General features: G+C 40.1%; 1 protein-coding gene across 1 annotated transcript in view; it reads right to left on the bottom strand.

The window, feature by feature from the left end:
- The window catches only part of CDK15 (cyclin dependent kinase 15), a 91,100-nt gene that overhangs the window by 45,119 nt on the left and 18,775 nt on the right, over window positions 1-27,206 (bottom strand). Inside the window, exons 7-9 of the mRNA XM_068968964.1 lie at window positions 22,855-22,978; window positions 20,932-21,052; window positions 5,105-5,198 (exon numbers count right to left, since the gene is read on the bottom strand). Coding sequence (XP_068825065.1) covers window positions 5,105-5,198; window positions 20,932-21,052; window positions 22,855-22,978 — 339 coding nt within the window. The remainder of the gene's footprint in view (window positions 1-5,104; window positions 5,199-20,931; window positions 21,053-22,854; window positions 22,979-27,206) is intronic.

Raw genomic sequence — 27,206 nt, 5'->3', positions numbered from 1 at the left:
GCAAGAGTGAACGTCAACATTCTAGGAATCAGAGAACTAAAATGGACTGGAATGGGTGAATTTAACTCAGATGACCATTTTATCTACTACTGCGGGCAGGAATCACTTAGAAGAAATGGAGTAGCCATCATGGTCAACAAAAGAGTCTAAAATGCAGTACTTGGATGCAATGTCAAAAACGACAGAATGATCTCTGTTCGTTTCCAAGGCAAACCATTCAATATCATAGTAATCTAAGTCTACGCTCCAACCAGTAATGCTGAAGAAGCTGAAGTTGAACGGTTCTATGAAGACCTACAAGATCTTTTAGAACTAACACCCAAAAAAGATGTCCTTTTCATTATAGGGGACTGGAACACAAAAGTAGGAAGTCAAGAACAGGCAAGAACAGTCAAGAACAGGTAACAGGCAAATTTGGCCTTGGAATACGGAATGAAGCAGGGCAAAGGCTAACAGAGTTTTGCCAAGAGAATGCACTGGTCATAGCAAACACCCTCTTCCAACAACACAAGAGAAGACTCTACACATGGACATCACCAGATGGACAAGACTGAAATCAGATTGATTATATTCTTTGTAGCCAAAGATGGAGAAGCTCTATACAGTCAGCAAAAACAAGACCGGGAGCTGACTTTGGCTCAGATCATGAACTACTTATTGCCAAATTAAGACTTAAGTTGAAGAAAGTAGGGAAAACCACTAGACCATTCAGGTATGACCTAAATCAAATCCCTTATCATTATACAGTGGAAGTGAGAAATAGATTTAAGGGATTAGATCTGATAGATAGAGTGCCTGATGAACTATGGATGGAGGTTCATGACACTGTACAGGAGACAGGGATCAAGACCATCCCCATGGAAAAGAAATGCAAAAAAGCAAAATGGCTGTCTGAGGAGGCCTTACAAATAGCTGTGAAAAGAAGAGAAGTGAAAAGCAATGGAGAAAAGGAAAGGTATAAGCATCTGAATGCAGAGTTCCAAAGAATAGCAAGGAGAGAGAAGAAAGCTTTCCTCAGTGATCAATGCAAAGAAATAGAGGAAAAGAACAGAATGGGAAAGACCAGAGATCTCTTCAAGAAAAGTAGAGATACCAAGGGAACATTTCATGCAAACATGGGCTAGATAAAGGACAGAAATGGTCTGGACCTAACAGAAGCAGAAGATAGTAAGAAGAGGTGGCAAGAATACACAAAAGAACTGTACAAAAAAGACCTTCAACAACCCAGATAATCACGATGGTGTGATCACTCACCTAGAGCCAGACATCCTGGAATGTGAAGTCAAGTGGGCCTTAGAAAGCATCACTATGAACAAAGTTAGTGGAGGTGATGGAATTCCAGTTGAGCTATTTCAAATCCTGAAAGATGATGCTGTGAAAGTGCTACACTCAATATGCCAGCAAATTTGGAAAACTCAGCAGTGGCCACAGGACTGGAAAAGGTCAGTTTTCATTCCAATCCCAAAAAAGGCAATGCCAAAGAATGCTCAAACTACCGCACAATTGCACTGATCTCACATGCCAGTAAAGTAATGCTCAAAATTCTCCAAGCCAGGCTTCAGCAATATGTGAACCATGAACTTCCAGATGTTCAAGCTGGTTTTAGAAAAGGCAGAGGAACCAGACATCAAACTGCCAACATCCGCTGAATCTGGAAAAAGCAAGAGAGTTCCAGAAAAACATCTATTTCTGCTTTATTGACTATGCCAAAGCCTTTGACTGTGTGGGTCACAAGAAACTGTGGAAAATTCTTCAAGAGATGAGAATACCAGACCACCTGACCTGCCTCTTGAGAAATCTGTATGCAGGTCAGGAAGCAACAGTTAGAACAGGACATGGAACAATAGACTGGTTCCAAATAGGAAAAGGAGTACGTCAAGGCTGTATATTGTCACCCTGCTTATTTAACTTATATACAGAGTACATCATGAGAAACGCTGGGCTGGAAGAAGCACAAGCTGGAATCAAGATTGCTGGGAGAAATATCAATAACCTCAGATATGCAGATGACACCACCCTTATGGCAGAAAGAGAAGAAGAGCTAAAAAGCCTCTTGATGAAAGTGAAAGTGGAGAGTGAAAAAGCTGGCTTAAAGCTCAACATTCAGAAAACGAAGATCATGGCATCTGGCCCCATCCGTTCATGGGAAATAGATGGGGAAACAGTGGAAACAGTGTCAGACTTTACTTTTTTGGGCTCCAAAATCACTGCAGGTGGTGATTGCAGCCATGAAATTAAAAGATGCTTACTCCTTGGAAGGAAAGCTATGACCAACCTAGATAGCCTATTGAAAAGCAGAGACATTACTTTGCCAACAAAGGTCCATCTAGTCAAGGCTATGGATTTTCCTGTGGTCATGTATGGATGTGAGAGTTGGACTGTGAAGAAAGCTGAGTGCTGAAGAATAGATGCTTTTGAACTGTGGTGTTGGAGAAGACTCTTGAGAGTCCCTTGGACTGCAAAGAGATCCAACCAGTCCATTCTGAATGAGATCAGTCCTGGGTGTTCATTGGAAGGACTGATGCTAAAGCTGAAACTCCAGTACTTTGGCCACCTTATACAAAGAGTTGACTCATTGGAAAAGACTCTGATGCTGGGAGGGATTAGGGGCAGGAGGAGAAGGAGACAACAGAGGATGAGATGGCTGGATGGCATCACCGACTTGATGGAAGTGAGTGTGAGTGAACTCTGGGAGTTGGTAATGGATAGGGAGGCCTGGTGTGCTGTGATTCACGGTGTCGCAAAGAGTCAGACACAACTGAGTGACTGAACTGAACTGAACTGAACCTCCAGCTTAGACGATGTTATGGAACCCAGTGATACTTTTTGAAGGTAGCTTTTATCAGTAGCACTTAGTCTTGCAGGGAAATTTTGAGGAAGAAAAATCTTTGGCTTGAAATTTTTTTTAGTGTATGAATATTTCCCAATTTGTCCTGTGTTCCTCCATTATATCATCCATGTTTCCAAAAGAAAACTTAATGGCAGTGATTAATCTCTATAAAATATCTGAATTTCACAAAGGCCATTTTATGTTAGCATTCACAACACACTGTGTTTTCTGGGTCATGAATCTGTAGCACTAGACTGGTTTGCACAAAATATCTTCATAAATATGAGTCATTGACCCTCCAGACACTAGCAACTAACTCTTCCTTTTTCTTAAAAGTTTCCTGAGGATTATCCTCACTTTCATGTTGTAAAATTCAACTGTAAAAAAATGGTATAAGTGTTTTTTACATGGGCTTTTACAAATATTATCTATTTATTTTTACTTATTTGGCTGTGCTAGGTCTCAGCTGCAGCACAATGGATCTTTTGTTGTGGCATGTGAGATCTAATTCCCTGAACAGGGATCAAACCCGGGCTCCCTGCATTGGAAGCACAGGGTCTTAGCCACTGGACCACCAGGGAAGTCCCCACCTTTTTTAATTTTTAAAATGAAGGACTCCACAGTGGAAACATAATTCAAAAATGAAATTTTATATTGTTCCTCAAGGCAAAATGTTTGGTGACGTTAAGTCAAAATCATGAGGGGTTCGAGAAAAGATTAGTTTCCTCACCTGCACACAAAAATCCCACTTTGCGTTATTTCCCAAGATACCTGATTGGGAGGCTGTTAGCAAGAATGCTCTAGAAGCTTGCTTGAAACAAGCAAACTTGAAAGGAAGCAGAATCCAGGATACAAGGAATACCCTATCCACCCCAGTTTAAAGAACTTGATACATGTTACAATATGGATGGATCTTGAAAACTTTATGCTAAGTGAAATAAGCCAGACACAAAGGACAAATACTGTGTGATTCCACTTATATGAATACCTAGAATGGGCAATTTCATACAGACAGAATGTAGATGAGAGGTTACCAGTGGCTAGGGGCAGGAAAAATGGGGGGCTGGTTGAATGGATACAGAGCTGCTGTTGGGGATGATGAAAAGTTTTGGAAATGGATGGTGGTGATGGTTGCACAGCAAGGTGAATGTATTTAATGTTATACACTGTACTTTTAAAAATGGTTAGAATGGTAAATTTTATGCTATATATATTTAACCACAATTTAAAAATCATCAGAAAAAGAGAGCCACATGTAAATGACTATCGCTGTTGTTGTTTAGTCGCTAAGTCATGTCCAACTCTTTTGTGACCCCATGGATGGTAGCCTGCCGGTATCTTCTATCCTTGGGATTTCCCAGACAAGAATACTGGAGTGGGTTGCCATTTTCTTCTCCAGGGGATCTTCCTGACCCAGGGATCAAACTATCATCTCCTGCATTGGCAAGCGAATTCTTTAACACTGAACCACCAGGGAAACCCAAAAATATAAGCTACAAGGGACATAAAAATGAAGTACATAATGTGCAACTGCGTGCATGTGCGTGCTAAGTTGCTTCAGTTGTGTCTGACTCTTTGCAACCCTACCTATGGACTATAGCCCACCAGGCTCCTCTGTCCATGGGATTCTCCAGGCAAGAATACACACTGGCGTGGGTTGCCATGCCAACCTTCAGGGGATCTTCCCAACCCAGGGATCGAATCCGAGTCTCCTGCATTGCAGGCGGATTCTTTACCACTGAGCCACCAGGAAAGCCCCAATGGTGCAAATGAGGGAGGGATAAAAAATGAATAAAGAAGTGGAAACACACGTACATAAGCATCCTGTCACCTTAGAAATCTAGTTTTGGAGCATAAGTAGTATATTTCTCTCACACTAACATGGGAAGCTAACATTTTGTTTTATCAGTGCTCTGTGAAAATGCAGTGTTTTATCTTCAGTTGACAAAGATCCATGGCCAAATATGTGGTTTAGACCTGGGGGTTGCAGGGAAGGGATGTGTTTAATTAGTAAAGGCAGAAATTGCCCTGGGATGTTGAGATAATAGTTATCAGGAGCAGGAGGATTCAAGGGCATCCATGGGACAAAAGGGGGTTCCTGACCACTCATTCCATAGGTGCTAAGCCCCTGGCAAACACCACAGTTTCCACAACCTCAAAATATGGTTTACTCTCTCAAAGCAGATGGACTGTTTCATTTGTTTCTAACGCAAATTTGGATCAAAGTTTTATATGCATATATTTTTTCTTCCTAAAGAGGAATTCTTCTCTTACCTCCCAGATCTTCTCCAGCTGTTCAAGAATGTTGGAAACCCCAGGAAACAAGGGTTGACCCTGGAACATTTCAATAAAGATGCAGCCTGCACCCCTAAAAAAGGAAATAAGAGTCAACCCAATACTTTCAAGGAAACCATACATGCAAAACCGAACTACTAGCATTTCATCTCTTAAGAAATATTTTGAGGATAATTAAATATGGGCCATGCACTAGAAAAGTCTTGGCAAAAAAAAGTCCCCATGTTAAACAAAGATAAGAACAGCTGGCAGGTTTTTGTTAAAATGGAATGCATTGGGCATTTAGGATCACAGTATAGATAGCAAACATTTTAGTTCATTCAAGCTCATTAACTATCTATTTTATGTGAGATGGAGAATCTCCAAACTGAATACCCTCTTTTACTGAATCTAGGGTGCTATCATTGTAAGCAGCATCATTATTATATGTACTTTTAAGAAACCAAAAAAAAAAAAACCCAAAAGTTAAACTATGACATGATCAGAATGTTTCTTTTATACTCATTGAAAGGGCTGTTACAAATTTAATCAGACAGATTATTTCATCAACTATCATACTTGTACAATGAAAAATATTAAATAAAAGAAATTGATTCAGGTACTCATCAAACTTTCTAACATTCAGCATTTGACAAAGACTGTTTAATGTCTGCGTTTATATCCATGATATCATCCTTTGATGGTATTGTCCAGGAGTTTGATGATACAGCATTTCTTAAAATAATCCTTATTTCTTAAAATAAAAGAACTAAGAGTTATTGGTGCTGGGCTCCTAGGCTGACCTTGCAAGTACAAGTTACACTTTTGACTGCAGCTTAAAAAATGTTGCTAAACATGTCTGATTCACTTATTCTCCACAACCATTTGGTTTCCTAAGAGTTAAAAAATAAAGAAAGAAATAAAGCTCTCCTGTCTTCAAAGTCACTGACTCCCATTCAGCAAGTTTTGATGCTGACATGTTTGATGTCCCCACACATACAAGGGTAACTATAGTCACAACTGCAGCATGGTTGATGGCTATCCTAAGATGTTACTGACTGAAATGCATCCTGATTTAAACAAAGAATGCACATTTTAAAGGACTTCCCAGGTGGCGCTAGTGGTAAAGAATCCATCTGCCAATGAAGGAGACACTGGAGTCGTGGGTTTGATCCCTTGGTTAGCAGGATCTCCTGGAGAGGGCATGCCAACCCACTCCAGTACTCTTGCCTAGAGAATCTCATGGACAGAGGAGCCTGGCGGGCTACAGTCCATAGGGTTGCAAAGAGTCAGACATGACTGAAGCGACTTAGCACTCATCTTAAAATAAATTGTCTTTCCTGCTTAGTCAAACTGGAGGGTAATTCCTAAGGAACAGTAAGAAGTAAGATTTTGCTAGTAACACACATTTTTACTCTCACAAAACTTTTTTGAGAATGCTGCAAGGGGCTTCCCTTGTGGCTCAGCTGGTAAACAATCTGCCTGCAATGCAGGAGACCAGGGTTCGATCCCTGAGTTGGGAAGATCCCCTGGAGAAGGGAAAGGCTACCCACTACAGTATTCTGGTCTGGAGAATTCCATGGACTATATAGTCCATGGGGTCACAAAGATTGCACATGACTGAGCAACTTTCACTTACTTCAAATAACTGATTATAGAGATTATCCCCATGGTCTAATACTTTCTGATTTTTGACTCCAAATCTCTTTCACCATAACACATAGTTTTGTAAACTTCCTTAATCATCTTGATGTTTTGCTGTAGCATGATAAAGAAGAAAATTTAAGTAAAATAGTTTAGTATAGATCATCATATTCAGTTCAGTTCAGCTCAGTCGCTAGCCATGTCCGACTCTTTGTGACCCTATGGACTGCAGCATGCCAGGCTTCCCTGGCCATCACCAACTCCTGGAGCTTACTCAAACTCATGTTCATTGAGTCGGTGACACCATCCAACCATCTCATCCTCTGTCGTCCCCTTCTCCTGCCTTCAATCTTTCCCAGCATCAGGGTCTTTTCTAGTGAGTCAGATCTTTGCATCAGGTGGCCAAAGTATTGGAGTTTCAGCTTCAGCATCAGTCCATCCAATGAATATTCAGGACTGATTATCATCATATTATTAAAGGTTTATTATGAAATTGATTTTAAATCATTTTTAACATTATTCATATTAATATAGTAAAGAATCTGCCTTCAATGCAAGACACCCAGGTTCGATCTCTGGCTCCGGAAGATTCCCTAAAGAAGGGAATAGTTACCCACTCCAGTATTCTTGCCTGGAGAATTCCATGCACAGAGAACACTGGTGGGCTATAGTCCATGGGGTCTCAAAGAGTTGGACACAACTGAGTGACTAATACTTTTTCATGATAAATATTCACTTTTCCATCTGACTGTCAGTTCAGTTCAGTTCAGTCACTCAGTCGTATCCGACTCTTTGCGACCCCATGAATCACAGCATGCTAGGCCTCCCTGTACATCACCAACTTCCGGAGTTCACTCAAACTCATGTCCATGGAGTCAGTGATGCCATCCAGCCATCTCATCCTCTGTCATCCCCTTCTCCTCCTGCCCCCAATCCCTCCCAGCATCAGAGTCTTTTCCAATGAGTCAACTCCTCACATGAGGTGGCCAAAGTATTGGAGTTTCAACTTTAGCATCAGTCCTTCCAAAGAACACCCAGGGCTGATATCCTTTAGAATGGACTGTTTGGATCTCCTTGCAGTACAAGGGACTCTCAAGAGTCTTCTCCAACACCACAGTTCAAAAGCATCAGTCCTTCAGTGCTCAGCTTTCTTCACAGTCCAACTCTCACATCCATGCATGACCACTGGAAAAACCGTAGCCTTGACTAGACGGACCTTAGTCGGCAAAGTAATGTCTCTGCTTTTGCATATGCTATCTAGGTTGGTCATAACTTTTCTTCCAAGGAGTAAGCGTCTTTTAATTTCATGGCTGCAGTCACCATCTGCAGTGATTTGGAGTCCCCCAAAATAAAGTCTGACACTGTTTCCACTGTTTCCCCACCTATTTGCCATGAAGTGATGGGACCGGATGCCATAATCTTCGCTATTTAATTTATTTTGTGTAGGAGAAAGAAGATTTTTTGATAAACAAGCTTAAGAATAATTTTTATGTTGTGTCTAGTTTGGGTAGAGAATATATATTTTTACAAGTATGTACATTTAACTGTATCTTACCATTTCAAGAGACAATTTTCATGACTTACTATTTGGTTTGCATGTAAAACAGTCAATAAATTTATTCTTAGAATTTTGTGTATACATAAATAAGAGGTATCAGACTGAGTTTTGCAGGTTTTTATTCTTCCCCTCAAACAACAGGTTGTTTTTATCCTCAGTTGCTAAAAAAAACTAATTGGATAAAATGTCCACTGTATGTGTTTTACTGATTTCTCATGTACAAGAGACATCTTGATGTGTGATACAGGCATTTTGAGAGTTCCCTGGTGGTCCAGTGGCTAAGACTCCACACTTCTGCTGTCAGGGCCCGGGTTCAATCCTTGGTAAAGGAACTAAGATCCTGCAAGCTGTTTTAAGTGGCCAAAAAAGGAAAACAGAATTTTGATGAGATGAATCTCAAAAATCTGGTGAATAGTATCTTGAGGTGAATTTTCTTAGAATTCAGTTCACTTCAGTTTTGTTCAGTAGCTTAGTCATGTCTGACTCTTTGCAACCCCATGAACCACAGCACGCCAGGCCTCCCTGAACATCACCAACTCCCAGAGTTTACCCAAACTCATGTCCATTGAATCAGTGATGCCATCTAACCATCTCATCCTCTGTCATCCGCTTTTCCTCCTGCCTTCAATCTTTCCCAACATCAGGGTCTTTTCAAATGAGTCAACTCTTCACATGAGGTGGCCAAAATATTGGAGCTTCAGCTACAACATCAGTCCTTCCAAAGAACACCCAGGACTGATCTCCTTTAGAATGGACTGGTTGGATCTCCTTGCAGTACAAGGGACTCTTGAGAGTCTTCTCCAACACCACAGTTCAAAAGCATCAATTCTTCGGCACTCAGCTTTCTTCCCAGTCTGACTCTCACATCCATACATGACCACTGGAAAAACCATAGCCTTGACTGGATGGACCTTTGTTGGCAAAGTAATGTCTCTGCTTTTGCATATGCTTTCTAGGTTGGTCATAACTTTTCTTCCAAGGAGTAAGCGTCTTTTAATTTCATGGCTGCAGTCACCATCTGCAGTGATTTTGGAACCCAGAAAAATAAGTCTGACACTCTTTCCACTGTTTCCCCATCTATTTCCCACGAAGTGATGGGGCCAGATGGGGCCATGATCTTCGTTTTCTGAATATTGAGCTTTAAGCCAACTTTTTCACTTTCATCAAGAGGCTCTTTAGTTCTTCACTTTCTGCCATAAGGGTAGTGTCATCTGCATATCTGAGGTTATTGATATTTCTCCCGGCAATCTTGATTTTAGCTTGTGCTTCTTCCAGCCCAGTGTTTCTTATGATGTACTCTGCATATAAGTTAAATAAGCAGGGTGACAATGTACAGCCTTGACGTACTCCTTTTCCTATTTGGAACCACTCTGTTGTTCCATGTTCAGTTCTAACTGTTGCTTCCTGACCTACATACAGGTTTCTCAAGAGGCAGGTCAGGTGGTCTGGTATTCCCATCTCTTTCAGAATTTTCCACAGTTTCTTGTGATCCCCACAGCCAAAGGCTTTGGCATAGTCGATAAAGCAGAAATAGATGTTTTTCTGGAACTCTTTTGCTTTCTCAATGATTCAGCAGATGTTGGCAATTTGATCTCTGGTTCCTCTGCCTTTTCTAAATCCAACTTGAATATCTGAAGTTCACATATTGCTGAAGCCTGGCTTGGAGAATTTTGAGCATTACTTTACTAGCGTGTGAGATGAGTGCAATTGTGTGGTAGTTTGAGCATTCTTTGGCATTGCCTTTCTTTGGGATTGGAATGAAAACTGACCTTTTCCAGTCCTGTGGCCACTGCTGAGTTTTCCAAATTTGCTGGCATATTGAATGCAGCACTTTCACAGCATCATCTTTCAGGATTTGAAATAGCTCAACTGGAATTCCATCACCTCCACTAGCTTTGTTCATAGTGATACTTCCAAAGGCCCACTTGACTTCACTTTCCAGGATGTCTGCCTCTAGGTTAGTGATCACACCATCGTGATTATCTTGGTCGTGAAGATCTTTTTTTGTATAGTTCTGTGTATTCTTGCCACCTCTTCTTAATATCTTCTGTTTCTGTTAAGTCCATACGATTTCTGTCCTTTATTGAACCCATCTTTGCATGAAATGTTCCCTTGGTATCTCTAATTTTCTTGAAGAGATCTCTAGTCTTTCCTATTCTATTGTTTTCCTCTATTTATTATCATTTTAAGACTCCTTACTGGCTTGCTTTTAAATATTCATATTCTTTTTACTTCTTGTCTTTAAAGCAATAGATATAAAAGGTGTAAATTAAACAATGCATGGAGAATAATGAAAGTAATGGCAAACTGTCAAATGATTTAAAAACATCCTGGTTGCTAGCAATGTCAACTGTGAGACAAGCCAGTTGAAAAACTGAGATGGTGAATACCATCAAATGGTCTCCACCCACTTCCCTTCATGCTTTCTCTGCATTCTTGAAAAGTCTCAAGCCATTTCAATTTGAAGTGAAAAAGAAAAACACACACAAATATATATTTATGTATCTGTGGGTATAGAACACAAGTGATTATTTATTAACTGACACAAAATAGAAATGAAAATGTACTGGCTTTTGAAGGTTTGAACCAGCTCTCCATCCGGTATTGTGACACCTCCAGAAACCCCAGGAGCTCACAAATTACCAGAAGGCTTGAGGGTGCTCTAAATGAGGTTCAAACCATAGTCATTGCTAGTTTACTGAGCCTTTTCTCCCCTCAAAAGGATTTCATGGCTAAGAAAGAGCTTGTTGCCTTTTCATGTCCTTTTATAATGGTGGCTGTGAGGAACCAAAAAGGAAGTCCTTTTCATTACACAATTTCTTAGTGTCCTTTATCTTCTACACCACTGGGACAGTGGGCACAATTATGTAAAATATACTGGAGAAAGCTGGACTTTAAGACTACTGTGTAAGTACTACAAAATAACACGAGATGTTTGCATAAAAGAATAAAATGCTAATATTGGTTGAAATTCCATTTATATCTGCATTTGTGTGGTTCGTGCCATATAGGCATTTTCTTGACTCTTTCTTTTTAAGTTTCACTTAGGGGCAGATTAAACCTTCCTCACCTACCAATCTAGTCTAAGGTTTTTTATAAGCGCTTCCCTGGGGGCTCAATTGGTAAAGAATCTGCCTACAATGAGGAGACCCAGGTTTGATCCCTGGGTGGGGAAGATCCCTTGGAAAAGGGAATGGCTACCCACTCCAGTATTCTTGCCTAGAGAATTCCATGGACAGAGGAGCCTGGCAGGCTAATAAAATATATGTGTGTGTGTGTGTGTGTGTGTGTGTGTGTGTGTGTGCAATGCACTTATGCACTTAGAATACTTACAAGACAAACAAAATTCCTAAATCAATTTCAGAAGCTGGACTTATTTGTATCATAAATATCAGTGCACTGGAAAGAAAATAAGTCTGTGTACCTTAAGTTTGAAGAAGGAAAGATTTTTTTCAGGTAAGTACTGTTCTTTAAAAAATGTACAACTCACTTTCTTGTTTTTTCCATTTATTCCTCAGAACTGTTTTTTTTTTTCAATTTGCTTTGTGAACAAGTTGTGTGACTTTCATAGTTTTTATTTGTTTCTTAAGCAAGTTGTGTGGCTATCACCTATTTTGTCCACCCCAGACTAGTCTTAAAGCAAACATTTTAAGTATTCTGAACATTCATGTCCAGATAGGGAGCCAGCTCCTATTTCTTTTTATTCCTCTGTTTTGTTCTTAAATCTTCATTCCTGTGGCTCTTCTTACCCTACATATCTTTAGGCTTCTCAGAGGATTTCTGCTCTGTGGAGATACCCTTGGGGCAGCCCATGTAGATGAAGAGAAACTTCACACGCAGGGGAAAAAAGAGCTGGTGACATCAAACAGTGAATTCTTCCAGAAGGGAGAGATGCACTGGGTCATTTTATTGCTCCAACTGTGGTTCTTCAGTCACGTTAGAAGAAACAGCTAACATGTTTTCTGCTTTTTCTGGCTTTCTTCCTGGTCTTTTCTCTATTCTGAGCATGAGCAAATTTCTTCCCATAAGAGAGAAAAAGATTTCTCAAATTCTTCAGGCAATCTCTGGAGAAATAAACCATCTCAGGAGTTTTAGTTTTGGGGAGATGCAAGGAGTCTATAAGAACATTGTTGGGAGAAGTGAGTCAATATTTCACTTTTCACTATTGAAGTTAATTCAGAGCAGCCTGATATATGGCAGTGACATGATATTTCTATTTGCTTTTCCCTGGGCCACTCTTTATATATGGAAGTTTGCAGCAAGAGATTTGACCATAAAGAATCTCTCAGGCACTGATAACTTTCTGTAGTTCTAAATCCAGCATCTGCCTGCAGTTAGTTTTGGATAGAGGACTTGACTATCAAAGGAAATTCTTCTTTAAAACCCAGTTTGCCATAACATGGATGAACCTTGAAAATATTATGCTAAGTGAAAAAAGCCAGACATGGAAGGACAAATACTGTATGACTGCATTTATATGAGGTACTAGAGCGGTCAAATTCACAGAGAGAAGAAGTACAATAGTGGTTGTCAGGGACTGAGGGGAGGGAGCAAAGAGAAGTGATTGTTTAATGGGTACAAAGAGTCATATTGGGATGATGAAAAGTTCTAGAGATGGATAGTGGAGGTGGTGGTACTTGATGCCACTGAACTGTACATTTGAAAATAGTTAAAATGGTAATTTTTGTTATATATATTTTAACACAATACAAAAAGTAAAAACAAAAAGTGTAATCATCCTACAGCATTGAGGGTTTTTTTTCACTGAAGTTGCTAATGGAATCTTTTTAGGTCTGAAAAAGTATCAGAAAGAGAGGAAAAGATGATGAGAGATTAGAAGATGCTGGTTGTAAGTGCTGGGAATAACCAATGTGTCTTACTGGTATATTTTCCATATTTTAAGTGTTTGCTTTGGGCCATGGACTCTGTTGCTCCCAGGGTTTATCATGAATGAGAGGCTCTTGTTATAATTAGTTTCATTAGGACAAAGGCTCTAATGCTCAACCACTGTCACCTGCCTCCTTACAAAAGCATTCAGTTTATACCCTATGGGGTTGCATGGCCTTTTCTTCTATTGTGAATTGGAAATCTTTTCCCTGCTCATTTTCCTCACCCTGAAAAGAAAAAAAATAGGAGAAGAGGATTCCCAATGTAAACATCTAATATCTAACAGTTATGTAGAGTGAACCATTATAGTAAATACTGAAAGATAATGATTATTCTATTTCTACATTACTTTTTGAGTTTTACTGGACAAACAACAGTCATCAAATTAATAAGAGTGATGACAATAATTTTAACTTATGACTGAGTTTTTATTCTGTAAGCATCACATCATTATTCATGATTAAATTAATGAAACACTTATCAGTGGAATAACACACACTTTAGTCTATTCAGTAAAAACTAAGGTATACATAGTTTAAGAGGGGTTTAAAGAACTGGTAGATGAAGAAATTATCCAAAAGTAGCACAGAGAGTTAAAGGGACTGAAAATATGAAAGAGAGGGTAAGAGCCAAGGGTGATAGAAAGATAATCTTTCATTGGAGCTACAGAAAGAGAGACTGGACTAGAGGCAACACTAAAAAGAAAATGGCTGATGTAAAACATGAATTCATACACCAAGCAGGATAAATAAAAAGAAGTCCACATTGGATACATTATAGTGAAAACTGCATAATAATGAAGGCAAAAAAAAAAAAAAAAACCAATCTTTATAATATCCAGAGACAATGGAAGATTACCTGTAAAAGAGAAAGACAATGAGGCCAAAAACAAACTTCCCTACAATTAGGCTAAAAGTAATCTTCACAAGAGCAGCACTGGAAGACAAGGCTGGGGAAATATCCTCCAAGTTCTGAGAGAAAATAGTGTCAGTCTAGAATTACATCCCCAGCAAGGGGATACCTTTCACAATGAGAGTTTATCTTAAGAAACAAAAGCAGAGTTTGACATCAATAGGCCAACACTAAAGAAAGCTCTAAAAGGTTTATATCAAAAGAGGAAAATTATTCCAAAGCAATATTTAAAGTGCATGAGTGAATGATGAAGTTTTAAATTTATTTTCTCTTGATGAAAACAGCTTCAAAGTAAATAAAGCAGAAATGAATAGAAATATGACAAATCAACAACTTCAATATATCTTTCCCTGATAGCTCAAACAGACAAAAATTATATAAATAAATTGTGAATAACACAAGTAACAACCTTGAAATTTTGAACATATGTAAAATCCTGTACCCAACAATTTGGGAATACACATCCTTCTCAAACACACAGGAAATAACTGAGAATATTGACTATGTACTGGGCCAGTGCTTCTAACAAAGCCAGTGCTACTTCATTTTCTTTGGTGAAACATCAGGTTTTTCTCAACTTTTTTTTTTTTTTTTTGCTAACCTTTAATTTTGAAATAGTTTCAAAATTGAAGTTACAAAAATAGTAGAAAGAATTGTCTTATATACTTCAAACAGATTCCCAATTGCCAACACTTCGCCTTTTTGGTTTTATCATTTTTTCTATCATCCATCTGCTGCTAAGTCGCTTCAGTCATGTCTGACTCTGTGTGACTCCATAGACGGCAGCCCACCAGGCTCCCCTGTCCCTGGGATTCTCCAGGCAAGAACACTGGAGTGGGCTGCCATTTCCTTCTCCAATGCATGAAAGTGAAAAGTGAAAGGGAAGTCGCTCAGTCGTGTCCGACTCTTAGCGACCCCATCATGGACTGCAGCCCACCAGGCTCCTCCGTCCATGGGATTTTCCAGGCAAGAGTACTGGAGTGGGGTGCCAATGCCTTCTTCATCATCCATCTATCGCTTATCTATTTTTTTTCCTGAAGCAGTGGAGAGTAAGCGGCAGATTCCATGGTTCTTCACCCTTATATACTTCCACATGTATCTTCTAAGAACAAAAGCAGTCTTTTACACAACGACAATGCAATTATCAAAATCAGGAAACTTAATACTGATCTCAATACTGCTATCCACTGACTGTCCCAGGAGGGTTCTTTAGCTCTTTCTCCCTCAGTATCCAATCTAGGACCATGCATTGTGTTTAGTAGACATGCTTCTTCAGTCCCTTTATACTGGGACATTTCCCTAATTTTTTTTTTTTTTGTCTTTTCAAACATTGACCCTATACAGAAACAGAAAATACCACCCCAAAAATATGGCATTCAAGTATAAGGATTAGTATGAGCTGAAGGCAATTGAGAAAAAGCAGACACAGGATGAGCTTTTGCTTCTCCTGGGCTGTCTGAAAGTGTGAAACTGTTAGGTGCTCAGTCCTGTCTGACTCTTTGCGACACAATGGACTGTAGTCTACCAGGCTCCTCTGTCCATGGAACTCTCCAGGCAAGAATACTGCAGTGGTTTGCCATTCCCTTTCCCAGGGGATATTCCCAACCCAGGGATCGAACCTGGGTCTCCGGCATTGCAGGCAGATTCTTAACCATCTGAGCCACCAGGGAAGCCCATAAGGAGGACATAAAATCCCCTTGTGAAGATGACCCCTTTCCCAGCCCCAGAGGGGAGAAAAACCTTATCACCAGAGGCAGAGATGGCACCAAGAAGAATGCATGTAAACAGTTGATAAGTCACCCTTATCCACCACCGCTGCTGCTGCTAAGTCGCTTCAGTCGTGTCCGACTCTGTGCGACCCCATAGACGGCAGCCCACCAGGCTCCCCCGTCCCTGGGATTCTCCAGGCAAGAACACTGGAGTGGGTTGCCATTTCCTTCTCCAATGCATGAAAGTGAAAAGTGAAAGTGATGTCGTTCAGTCCTATCCGACTCTTAGTGACCCCACGGACTGCAGCCCACGAGGCTCATCCGTCCATGGGATTTTCCAGGCAAGAGTACTGGAGTGGGGTGCCACTGCCCTCTCCATATCCACCACTAGGGTTCCCCATACACATATGTACCTTCCCACAGTTATCACCCTAAAGAGTTAAGAAGCCCCTTTTCTTTGTCTTGTTAGTTCTCTTTACACAGGAGTGCATCATCTTTTGTCAGAATGGTATAAAAGCCTCCAAGTCTAGCTGTTTCTTTGGGGATTTTCTCTCCTTTTTATGAAGCCACTTACCCCATGTCACATAAAACTTTTAACATAAAATAAAACATGTATGCTTTTCTTCTGTTCATCTGTCTTTTGTCAGCTTATTTCACAGACCCATCCACTGAACCTCAGAGAATTGAAGAAAATTTTTCCTTCCTCTACAACTCTTTGAAAAAGTACAGTCTAGGGGCTTCCTTGGCGACTCAGTGATAAAGAATCCATCTGCCAGCGTAGGAGACACAGGTTTGATTCCTGGTCTAGGCCTGTGTGCCACACATATTGAGCCTGTGCTCTAGGCCCAAGAGTTGCAACTACTGAGCCGTGTACCCTATAGTGCATGTTCCACAACAAGAGAAGCCACCACAATGAGAAGCCTGCCACACAACACAACGGAAGCCCTCCACACACCACAACTAGAGAGCAGCCCCTGCTCACTGCAACTAGAGAAAACCCAGGAGCAGCAATGAAGACCCAGTGCAACCAAATAAATAAATAAAAGTATTAAAAAAATAAAATGAAGAGTACCATATAGTTATGTCATAGAATGTTCCTCAAAATGAGTTTATCTGATGCTGCTCCATGATTTGACTCAGGTTATGCTCTTTTTTCAGGAAAACCACATTCGTGATACTGTCTCCTCTGATTCATATTAGGAGGCAAATGATGTCAGTATGCTCAGTTGCTCAGTCATGTCCAACTCTTTGTGACCCTATGGACGGTAGTCGGTCCCATTATTAATGATACTGACTCTAATCACTTTGTTAAGGTGGTGTTTGCCAAGTTCCTCTGATATAAAGTTGCTATTTTTTCTTTTGTTATAAGTAATTTGTATAGAGGTATTTTGAGACTATGTAAATAAATATTTTATTTCTCATGAAAACTTCCCCACTAATTTAGGATTGATGATTCTCATTTGAACCAATTACTACTATATATATTACAAAATAGTGATTTTTCTAATTCTATCATTTCTTCCCCAGTTATTAGTTGGCATTATACTGTAAAAAGGAGCTTCCCTTCCTATGTATCTATGGATCCATCCATCTATCCATCCACCCATCTATCCATCCATCTGTTGTTGCTCAGTTGCTAAGCCGGGTCCAACTCTTTGGACTACAGTATGCCAGGCCTCCCTGTTCCTCATCATCTCCTGGAATTTGCCCAAGTTCATGTCCATTGAATCAGTATTCCATCCAATCTATACATCTATTATCTATCTATCTTCCATATAGACGTATATTCTTATGTCATTCAGTGTTAAAATACAGTATATGCACTATTTATTAGGAAGCTCAGAAGGTATTGGCTTTGGCCAGTGGGAGTCTCTTCAAGCTGCTTCCCACATGCTTTTGACATATTCCCATCATTTTTTGATCATTTTATTAGAAAATATTTTGGCCTAACAAGATGTTCCTAGCTCATTTTAAACTTTTCCTGCCCCAGTCTCAGTACTGGCTACTTCTCCAAAAAGGCCTAGTTATTTTCAGTAGGGAATGGTATTGAGAAACAATATCTTAGTAGGAGACCCGCACTTATGTAAAATACAATAATAATTTTTTTTAATGTACCTAGCAGAATCAAATGCAAATTCTCTCTGACAGACTACACTTTATTCAAGGCCTCAAAAAAAAAAAATCCCACAAATAAAATTCCAAGGAGAATTAGCATATCATTTTAAAAAATAACTAAATATGCATGGAAAAAAGATACCATATGCAAGAACAAAAAGAAACAATAAACAACAGAAATCAACTTACAAGAAAAGAACATTTACTTTAGGTATGTAAGAGCTTAGAGAGAAAATTATAAAACTTTACTAAAAAGTATTATAGATGAATTAAACAGATGGAGAACTATACTGTTTTAAAATTGGAAGACAGTATTATAAAGGTGTTAACTATCCTCAAAATGTTCTATAATTTCAATGCAATTTTAAAGAAAATCCCACTAGGGTTTTTACATTCAGTAAAATTTATATGGAGAACCAAAGGGGGACAATAGCCAAGATACTCCTGAGGAAGAAGATGAAGTAGGTGGTGAGACTTATCCTAGCAGAAATCAAGTATTATTAGAAAGCTACAGAAATTAATACAGTGGGACACTGGTATAGGGACAGATAAACTGACCCCAGTCAAATAGAGTAGAGGGCCCAGAAACAGACCTATGCATCTTTAGAAACCTGATATATGAGATACTTGGCAAGGCAGATCAGTGAAGAAATTGGGGTGAGACAATTGGTTAGTACAGAGAAAGTCAATTTCCCATATATTAAAGATTTGAAGTGAAAAGAAAAATTTTACAGCTTTTAAAAGAATGTATTAGATAATATCACTTTGGTCTCAGGGAAAGAAGGATGTTTTAAACAAGGAACAAAAAGACTAACCATAAAGGAAAAGACTGCTGAGGTCAGCAATATTAAAACAAAGCACTCTTGCTTGAAAAAACAACATTAAGACAAAAATATAAGCCAGGAGCTGACGAGGCTTCTTGCAACACACATAACTGATAAAAGATTAGTATTCAGAGTATAAGAACTCCTATAAATCAATAAAGAAAGAGAGAGACTATCAGAGACATAGAGACCAAAAGAAAATAAATGAAAGACACACAGAGGTATTTTATAGGAGAAAACCCACGAATAATCCATGAAAAGACTTCCAACCTCATTAGTAATTAGGGAAATGCACATTTGATCACAGCATGCTACCATTCTTCCCACAAGATTAGCAAAAATTAAGAAATCTGATTTTATAAAGCTAGTGCAGATGTGGTTAAGGGACTATGATACACTGCTGATGCACAAATTGTTACAACCACTTGGAGAACAACTGGACACTGTCTCGTGAAGTTGAACATTCATATACCTCATGACGTAGCAAATCTACTTTGAAGTACTCTAGAGAAATCCTTAAATATAAGTACCAAGTATATTCAAAATAGCAAAAACAAAAACATCAAATTAGATAACTGAAATGTTCATCAACAGAAAATAAAGTGTAACTTAGATCAAGGTGGATAAATCCTATAAATACACAGAGTTTAAAAAAAAGCAAATCACAGAAAACTAAAAACAATATAGTACCATTTTTATAAAAACTCACAAGTAGTTAAAATAATATTTTTTTAATCCATAAAAATGTAAAAGTATTATTTAAAAAAAGGTGAGGGACTGACAACAAGAAAAAAAATTCAGGGTACAGCCCCTCTGGTGGACGGGCAGGCTCTGGTGAATGTGGAAATGTATTTTTTGGCTATGCCACGCAGCATGTGGGATCCTAGCTCCCTGAGCAGAGGTGGAACCCATACCTCCTGCACTGGAAGAGCAAAGTCCTAACCACCGGACCACCAAGTCCAGTGTGGCAATACTGACCATGTTCTGGTTGTTTTGTTGGGTAGTGGGTTCATGGAGTTCGCTTTATTATGCTTCTTAATCTACATCGGGTTTCTCAGTCTTGACACTATTGGCTTTTGGGGCTGGATGCATCTTTGTTGCGGGGGCCTGCTCTGTGCACTGTAAGATATTTAGTAGCATCCCTGGCCTTTACCCACTAGATGCCAGGAGCACCTTGCCCCTACCCAAGTGTGACAATAAATGTCTCAGACATTGCCAAGGTCCCTGGGAAGTAAAATTGGTCCTGGTGAAGAATCACTGATGTATATGTTTATGTATTTTGAATGTTTTAAATGCTCTGTAATAAAGCAAAGTTTAAAAGTGATGAGCAGAAGCTTCATTGTCTGTGAAGCACAACTAGGAAGTGATCATTAAGAGCTGAGAAAACCAGAGCCCGCTGAAAGCCTTTGAAGTGACAGCATGGAGCAGTGAGTCCTGACAGTTTCAGAGGGGTTTTGACTAGCAGGTGATATTCTGAGAAATGGTACTGGGTATTGGGAAATCAAGGACTCCAGATACACTGCAGGAAATTTTCTCCAACTTTTCTCAAGACTTTGGGAAATTCAAAAGCTTAGTTTAGCCTCTTAGTGTTTTTTAAACAGGGCCTTCAGTGTATATAAGACCATCGAAAGAATTGAAAGAAGTCCGTATATTTTGTTACCTTTGAGGCGCTGGCTGTGACTGTAAATTCACCACACAAATGACTGGGATATTTCCAGGAATCAGAAGCAGACAATGTAACACTGCAGGTCTGGGATGTTGAGTGACTGATATCCCACTCACCACTGCACCTCTTTAATCCCAGAGCCTCCCCAACAATGTGTTTCTACTTGACAGCATCTGTCTGTCTGGTTTCTTATATTCACACCACAGTCCCCCTTAACCCCTCATGAGTCATGTCTGACTCTTTGCAACTCTATGGACTGTAGCCTGCCAGGCTCCTCGTCCATGGGATTCTCCAGGCAAGAATACTGGAGTGGATTGCCATTTCCTTCTCCAGAGGATCTTCTCAGCCCAGGGATTGAACTCGGGTCTCCTACATCTCCTGCATTGGCAGACGGATTCTTTACCACTGAGCCACCTGGGAAGCCATTAGAATGATTATCTAAAATGTAACACAGTTACTAAAGCAACCCTCATGGGTAGGATGACTCACATTTTCTTGGCACTTGCTCTTACCATATGTCCAATTCAGAGGAATACTCAGTGGCTCCCAGCAAGGCATCAGGAGGGCGGTACCAGAGAGTCACAACTTCTGAAGAATATGTCTGGCTGGGAATGGACTTGGCTCGAGCAAGACCTGAGCGAAGGGGGAAAGCACAGAACTTGTTGTCCTGAGACTTCCTGGAGAGGCACAGTGATAGAGTCTGCCAAGGAGAGTGCAACTGGCAGAGTAAACGATATTTTAAAAATAATACACAAATTTCAGTGCTTTTAATAGAGCTACTCAACTCTCTTGATTCTTGTGTACCTCTTCATCGCATTAATTTCTCTAAATTTAGCCTACTTTGCAGCTAGATGTGGCCTTCCTGGCAGCTAAGTGTTGCAAGGCAACTAAATTTTTGCCTATTTGATATGAATAAAAGTGACATGTGAACTTCCTGGAGGGGTTAAGTGTTGGTCCCTTTTCTCCTTCCTCCAGGCTGTGGTGAGGAGGAGGTGGCTGCCATCTTGAAATATACCAATGGGCAACACCTAGGGGTGGTGGGGCTCACATGACAGAAGGAGAATGAACCAAGACATTTGGGGGCTTCCACAAAGCTCTGACTGCCTAGGTCAGATGTTATATGAGAGAAAATTAAGCTTCAAGCTTGTTTACACCTCTGTAATTGGAGGTTTCTATAACAGCAAGGGAAGATCAATTCGTGACTAATGTGACCACCCTCCATTTCTGCAGTTCAGGAATCCCCAGTTTAGTAGACAAAGGGTAGGGACTGTTAATCCACATTAGCTAGTTTGGCAGGAACTTAGATGAGTCATTCTCAACTGCTCCTTTGCAAAACAGTACATTTATCAGTTAACTATTTATCTCACAGAATCACATGATCTATAGCCGTATGAAATTTCAATAGATGAGTTTACTCTTGTAGGGAATTTGATAAGCGAATGTCTGTTACATGCTTACTGCAGTTATAGCAGTGTCATTTGACATCTGCCAAACAGAGAAGAGGGTCTTCTCAGCTTATATGGAACCAGTTTTTCAACAAAAATTTATTGAGTACCTGTGATGGTGCCAGGCACTAGGGATATAATGAGAAGCAAAAATGGATCCAGGCTGCCCTCATAACATAGTCTAGTGGAGGAGACAAAACCATCATATAAGTACATATGTGTGCGTATATGTATAAACAGTGATAACTGCTAAAGTGGAAAGATAGTGACACTCAGGGTAAATCTGCATCACTCTGATGGGAATGAAAGCCTCAGGTACCTGGTGGCTCAGTGGTAAAGAATTGGCATGCAATGCAGAAGACTCGAAAGAAATGGCTTTGGTCTGAGGGTCAGGAAGATCCCCCGGAGTAGGAAATGGCAACCCACTCCCGTATTCTTGCCTGAAGAATTCCATGGACAGAGAAGCTTGGCAAGGTACAGTCCGTAGGGTCAAAAAAGTTGGACAGGACTAAGCGACTGAACACACACACAGACACACACCATACAGTCCCACCTGTGTAGAGACATAGGTGTGCTGGAACCTCCATTCTAGCAAGAGTCCAGCCTACAGTCTGGGGGTGACCTCTTTATCTGGTCATCCTGGGATAACTTTGATCTAGTCTGATGGAATTTGTACATCCACCCAGATTTAGGGAAACCTAAGAAGTACCATTCACTCTACAAAAGTCTCTGCATCAAAAACAGCAGTGAGGTAATAGGGGTGCCCCCATTTTAGGATCTGATTAGACTGAGGCTTGATGGAACCCTGAGAAGCGATCAATCTCTCTCAGTTTGTTGCCTCACAGTTACTGTATGGTTGTTTGATATCCTCAAAAAATGTCATGTTCCCTGGTCCCCACTTTTCAAAGTCCAGGCCTATTTGACGCTTTAAACACATGCACACAAAGGCATCATTGTTCATAGCCTAGAAAGACTCAGGGGGTGACTTACCAAAATCAGCCAGTTTGAGCTCTCCCAGGTGACTGATGAGTAAGTTCTGAGGTTTCAGGTCCCTGTGAAGAACATGTTGGTGGTGGATGTATGCCAGGCCCCGCAAAAGTTGAAACATGAAAAGCTGGAAGGAATGAACACCTTATCTAAGCAGATTTGAGCCACTATGTGTTGATTTCTCCTCTAAATCAAAACCAGTCATCTGAAAGAATATAGTAAAAGTGTCTCTTAAGAGACCAAAAAAAAAAAAAAAAAAAGATTTTACATTCAAACAGGAAAAAAAAGGACAAGGAAAGTCAAATAAGTAGACCGTGTCCTAAACAAAGGGATTCTGGTTTTTCCTAACATCTCATTTCTTTGATACTGAAGGAATTACCCTTCCTTAAAAATCTAAACTGAAACTTTGAAGTTTCCTTTGGAACACTAGTTATTGATTTAGATGTGAAAGATTTAATTTTTTTCCCACCAATGAACTTGGCATACAAGATCAAAGTTGACCTGGAAATGATATTCTAAGGTTTACAACTGCTTAAGTTTTCCAGGCTCTCTGATATAAAACCCTTTTAAAAACAGAACACAGGGAGACCAGACTGGAAAGTATATCCTTAGATGGTGTTAGGAAATAAAGGAACCATTATCTTTTTAAACATATTTTTAAAGTCTTAAGTTCAAAGTGAAAACAAGGGAAATAGACAGTATAGATTCAGAGGGAAAAGACACCAAAATAAATTAGACCAAGAAAAAAATCAAAAGAGAATAAGGAATAAATAGTAGAGAGAAGAAAAAAAAAGGGGGGGGGGAAGCAAAAGGAAAAATACATCCTGGATCCAAATTTTAAAACATTGCTGGTGATTACAAGGTACAGAAACCAAAGACATTAGTAGATTCTCACCAATATAGAAGCCTAAGGGAAAAAAAGAGAATGATTAGTATTCCAAGTGTCTTTTGCTATTTTCCAGTGCAAGTGGCAACTGAGAGTGCAAACACCAATGTTGGTGTTTACAAAGACTTATGCCAACTGAGAACATGTTCTAGCAGTTTTGAAAGGAAAGAGCCAGCCCCAGCATTTCTGGGACATGAACCTAATAGAAGACACAAAGTTGTGCAGATAAATTCACTTTTTCCATCACATCTTGGAAACTAGGAACTTCAGAGATGCTTTTATAGAACCTGTAATGACCTAACAAAGACTTGGACACATTGGAATCAAGTTGATATGCGCCATGGTCTGAGCAAAGCAAGATCCTGGAAAGTTTGCCTCCCATGGCATAGCTGTGGCCGTGTGAGCTCCATGCAGGTCCCATATCAAGGCCCCCAAACCATTTAAGAATGTGTTTACATGTCAGTATAGGATTTTTGTGCCTTGACAGTTGAGTGACGGTAAAAATGAATAACAAGTGAATAAAAAGTGAATGGTAAAAATGAGTAACAGTGTGTGTGTTTGAAGTACCAGGAAGAAAGAGAAAGAACTGGGATGAGAAAGACTCATAGAACCAGCAAACATCTGAAGTAGGAGCCTCAAGAGAATTTTAACATTCTTAAATGGCTTGGAGACCTTGATATGGGACCTGTATGGAGCCCCACACAGCCACAGCTGTGCCGTGGGAGGCAAACTCCCCAGGATCCTACTTTTCTCAGACCAGACCCTGGTGCTCATCAACTTAATTCCACTGTATCCACCCTCATGTAAAAACACTTGTCCTTGGATTTCCATGCCATCTTTCTCTACCCCTCTTCTCACTGTCATCCACACAACTCCTACCACTCTCCATCATTCACTCAAGACTTGGACACCTGGATCACAGCTGTTGTTCCCTTGACATCAGTGCTCAGGTGAACATGTCCAGCCGACCTCCACACTCCAACTCCTGCTTCTCCAACCCACTTTAGCCCCTCACTCTCATGGTCACACACCGGGTCCCACCATCACATAGAACTGTTTGTCCTCTGAAATGTGAAATTCCTCCCCCTACAAAATGGTTTCTGCTATGATCTCTTTAGTCATCATGTTTTCACGGTGCTCACCAGTGTCTTTTTAAAATATTCATTTTTTTGGCTGTGCCAGATCATAGTTGAGGCATGCAGGATCTACAATCATTGCTGTGATGTTTGAAATTTAGTTGCAGTATGTGTAAACTAGATCCCTGAAAGGGATCAAACCTGATCCCCCAGCATTGAGAGCTTGGAATCTTAGCCACTGGACCACTAGGGAAGTCCCACCAATGTCCTTTGCTACAAAAATCCAATGGATGTCTTTCACTCCTTCGCTTTACAGGATCTGGCTTTGTTGCTTCTGTCTTCCTTCCTGATGCTCTTTCCCCCACTTGGTACCAAAATCTCTTAATTTTTCTCCTACTTCTCTGACTGTACTTTCCATAGGCTCCACTTTCTCTACTGATCTCTAATATGGTGATATTCCTTAGGGTTCCATCGTTGGCTTTCTTTTATCACCTTACATGCTCGTCTTACCCATCTTATCCACCATTTTGTAGGGGGAGGAATTTCACATTTCAGAGGACAAACAGTTCTATGTGATGGTGGGACCCGGTGTGTGACCATGCTTCAATTAACAACTGTATTGTGATAATTTGAAGTCTTTAACTTCACTTCAGATCTCTTTCCTGAACTGTTGGACCCATATAGTCTGAAGTTCACCTGGACATCCCGTAACACCTCAAACCCAGTATGCCAGAACTTAACTAGAAAAAGCACTGCTGATGCTTCTGTCTCCCAACAATTCTGGTGAAGTAATCAGTTGCCCATATGTCCACTTTCTTCTACCACCAATTCACATCTACACCACTGCTGTCCTCACGTCCTAGCCGAACCCTTCTTTGTTGTTGTTTTCCACAGTCCTTTCCATTCGTACCTTCACTCTCCTAATTTAGGCCTTTATCACTTCTGACCTGGAACCTTGCCATTCAAAGTTTAGTCCTCAACCAGCAGCATCTGTATCACTTTGGAGTATGTTAGAAATGCAGACCTCGAGCTTTGAATCAGACTTACTGAGTCAGATCCCCGGGTCATTAGTGTGCTCACTGAAGCTTGAGAAGCACTGGGCTAGCCCACATTGACAAACTCCTACCTGAAATCCTTGACTCCAGTCGCCTCTCTTTAATCTATCCCACAATTACATAAATTTCCTTCTGATCATGCCATTCTTTTTCAATCAAGCCCCTTTAATGACTCTACTGTCTAAGAAATAAAGTCCATATCTTAGAAAGTAAGGCTCTCAGCCACATACCCAATATACTCCCCCAGACTCATGTACTCCATGTCACTAAGACAGTATCTGTTTCAGGCCGACAGGACCAGAGATTCAGGATGGCACTAGTGGAAAAGAACCTCAACCAAGAATCTCTCTGAGCAATGGCAAAAGCTGGTTTTATAACTTCAGGAAAAGTATTTCTTTTCAAACTTGAATTCTAATTCTGCAAAATAAGGAAGTTAGACCAACCCAGTGTTTTAAGGGTTTTTTTTTTTTTCCTTACTGCATTGCACAATAAGAAATAGATATGCTTCCAGTTTCCACATTCATACATAGATATAAGCATAGTTTCTAATGGAAAAGAAGCTGCACAAAATAAAACTTGTTCTTACTAAGTGTTGCATACTATAATATTTTCTATTCCTTTCTCAAGAGGGTTTCTCAGGTAGCACTAGTGGAAAAGAGCCTGCCTGCCAATGAGGGAGACATAAGAGATGCAGGTTTGATCTGTGGGTCAGGAAGATCCCTTTGAGGAGGGCATGACAACCCACACCAGTTTTCTTGCCTGGAGAATCCCATTGGCAGAGGAGCCTGGTGGCTACAGTCCATAGGGTCACAAAGAGTAGGACATGACTGAATCAATTTAGCACACAGATACACATTCCCTTCTCACCCATTCCATTAAAAAAAAAATGCTGGTTGCTGATTACCAGTTGATTTCATAACCCACTAATGGACTAGCACCTGGAGAGTGAAAAACACTATAGTCCCTTCGACCCCAACAGTCTGTGTGACTTTGGGATCTTCTTCCTTGAACACACCCTCTACTTCCCTGCTCTGAACCTTCGCTGAAAACATTCCTTCCTCCTCTAGCATCTTCCCCTAATCCAGCCTCTGAAAAGCATTGCAGCTTGTAAGGTCTGGCTTTTCAAAACCTCTAAAAATGAGAAGATATCTTTTACTTCCTTGCACATCTACAACATTCGATCTTATTGCTTACTTGATATTATTCACAAATGTCCTGGAATAATGGTGGTGTATACATCTTACCTCCTGTTTTTGACTCTACATCTTTTGAGGATAGGAATCATGTCTTCTACATCTTTCCATCCTGCTAAACACTTAGCATAGTGCTTGCTACAAG

The sequence above is a fragment of the Capricornis sumatraensis genome, chromosome 3 (assembly GCF_032405125.1).
Source record: "Capricornis sumatraensis isolate serow.1 chromosome 3, serow.2, whole genome shotgun sequence".
In the NCBI taxonomy this organism is placed as follows: domain Eukaryota; kingdom Metazoa; phylum Chordata; class Mammalia; order Artiodactyla; family Bovidae; genus Capricornis; species Capricornis sumatraensis.
Note: the sequence above shows the minus strand (reverse complement) of the source record. Positions and strands in the feature narration are given on the sequence as shown.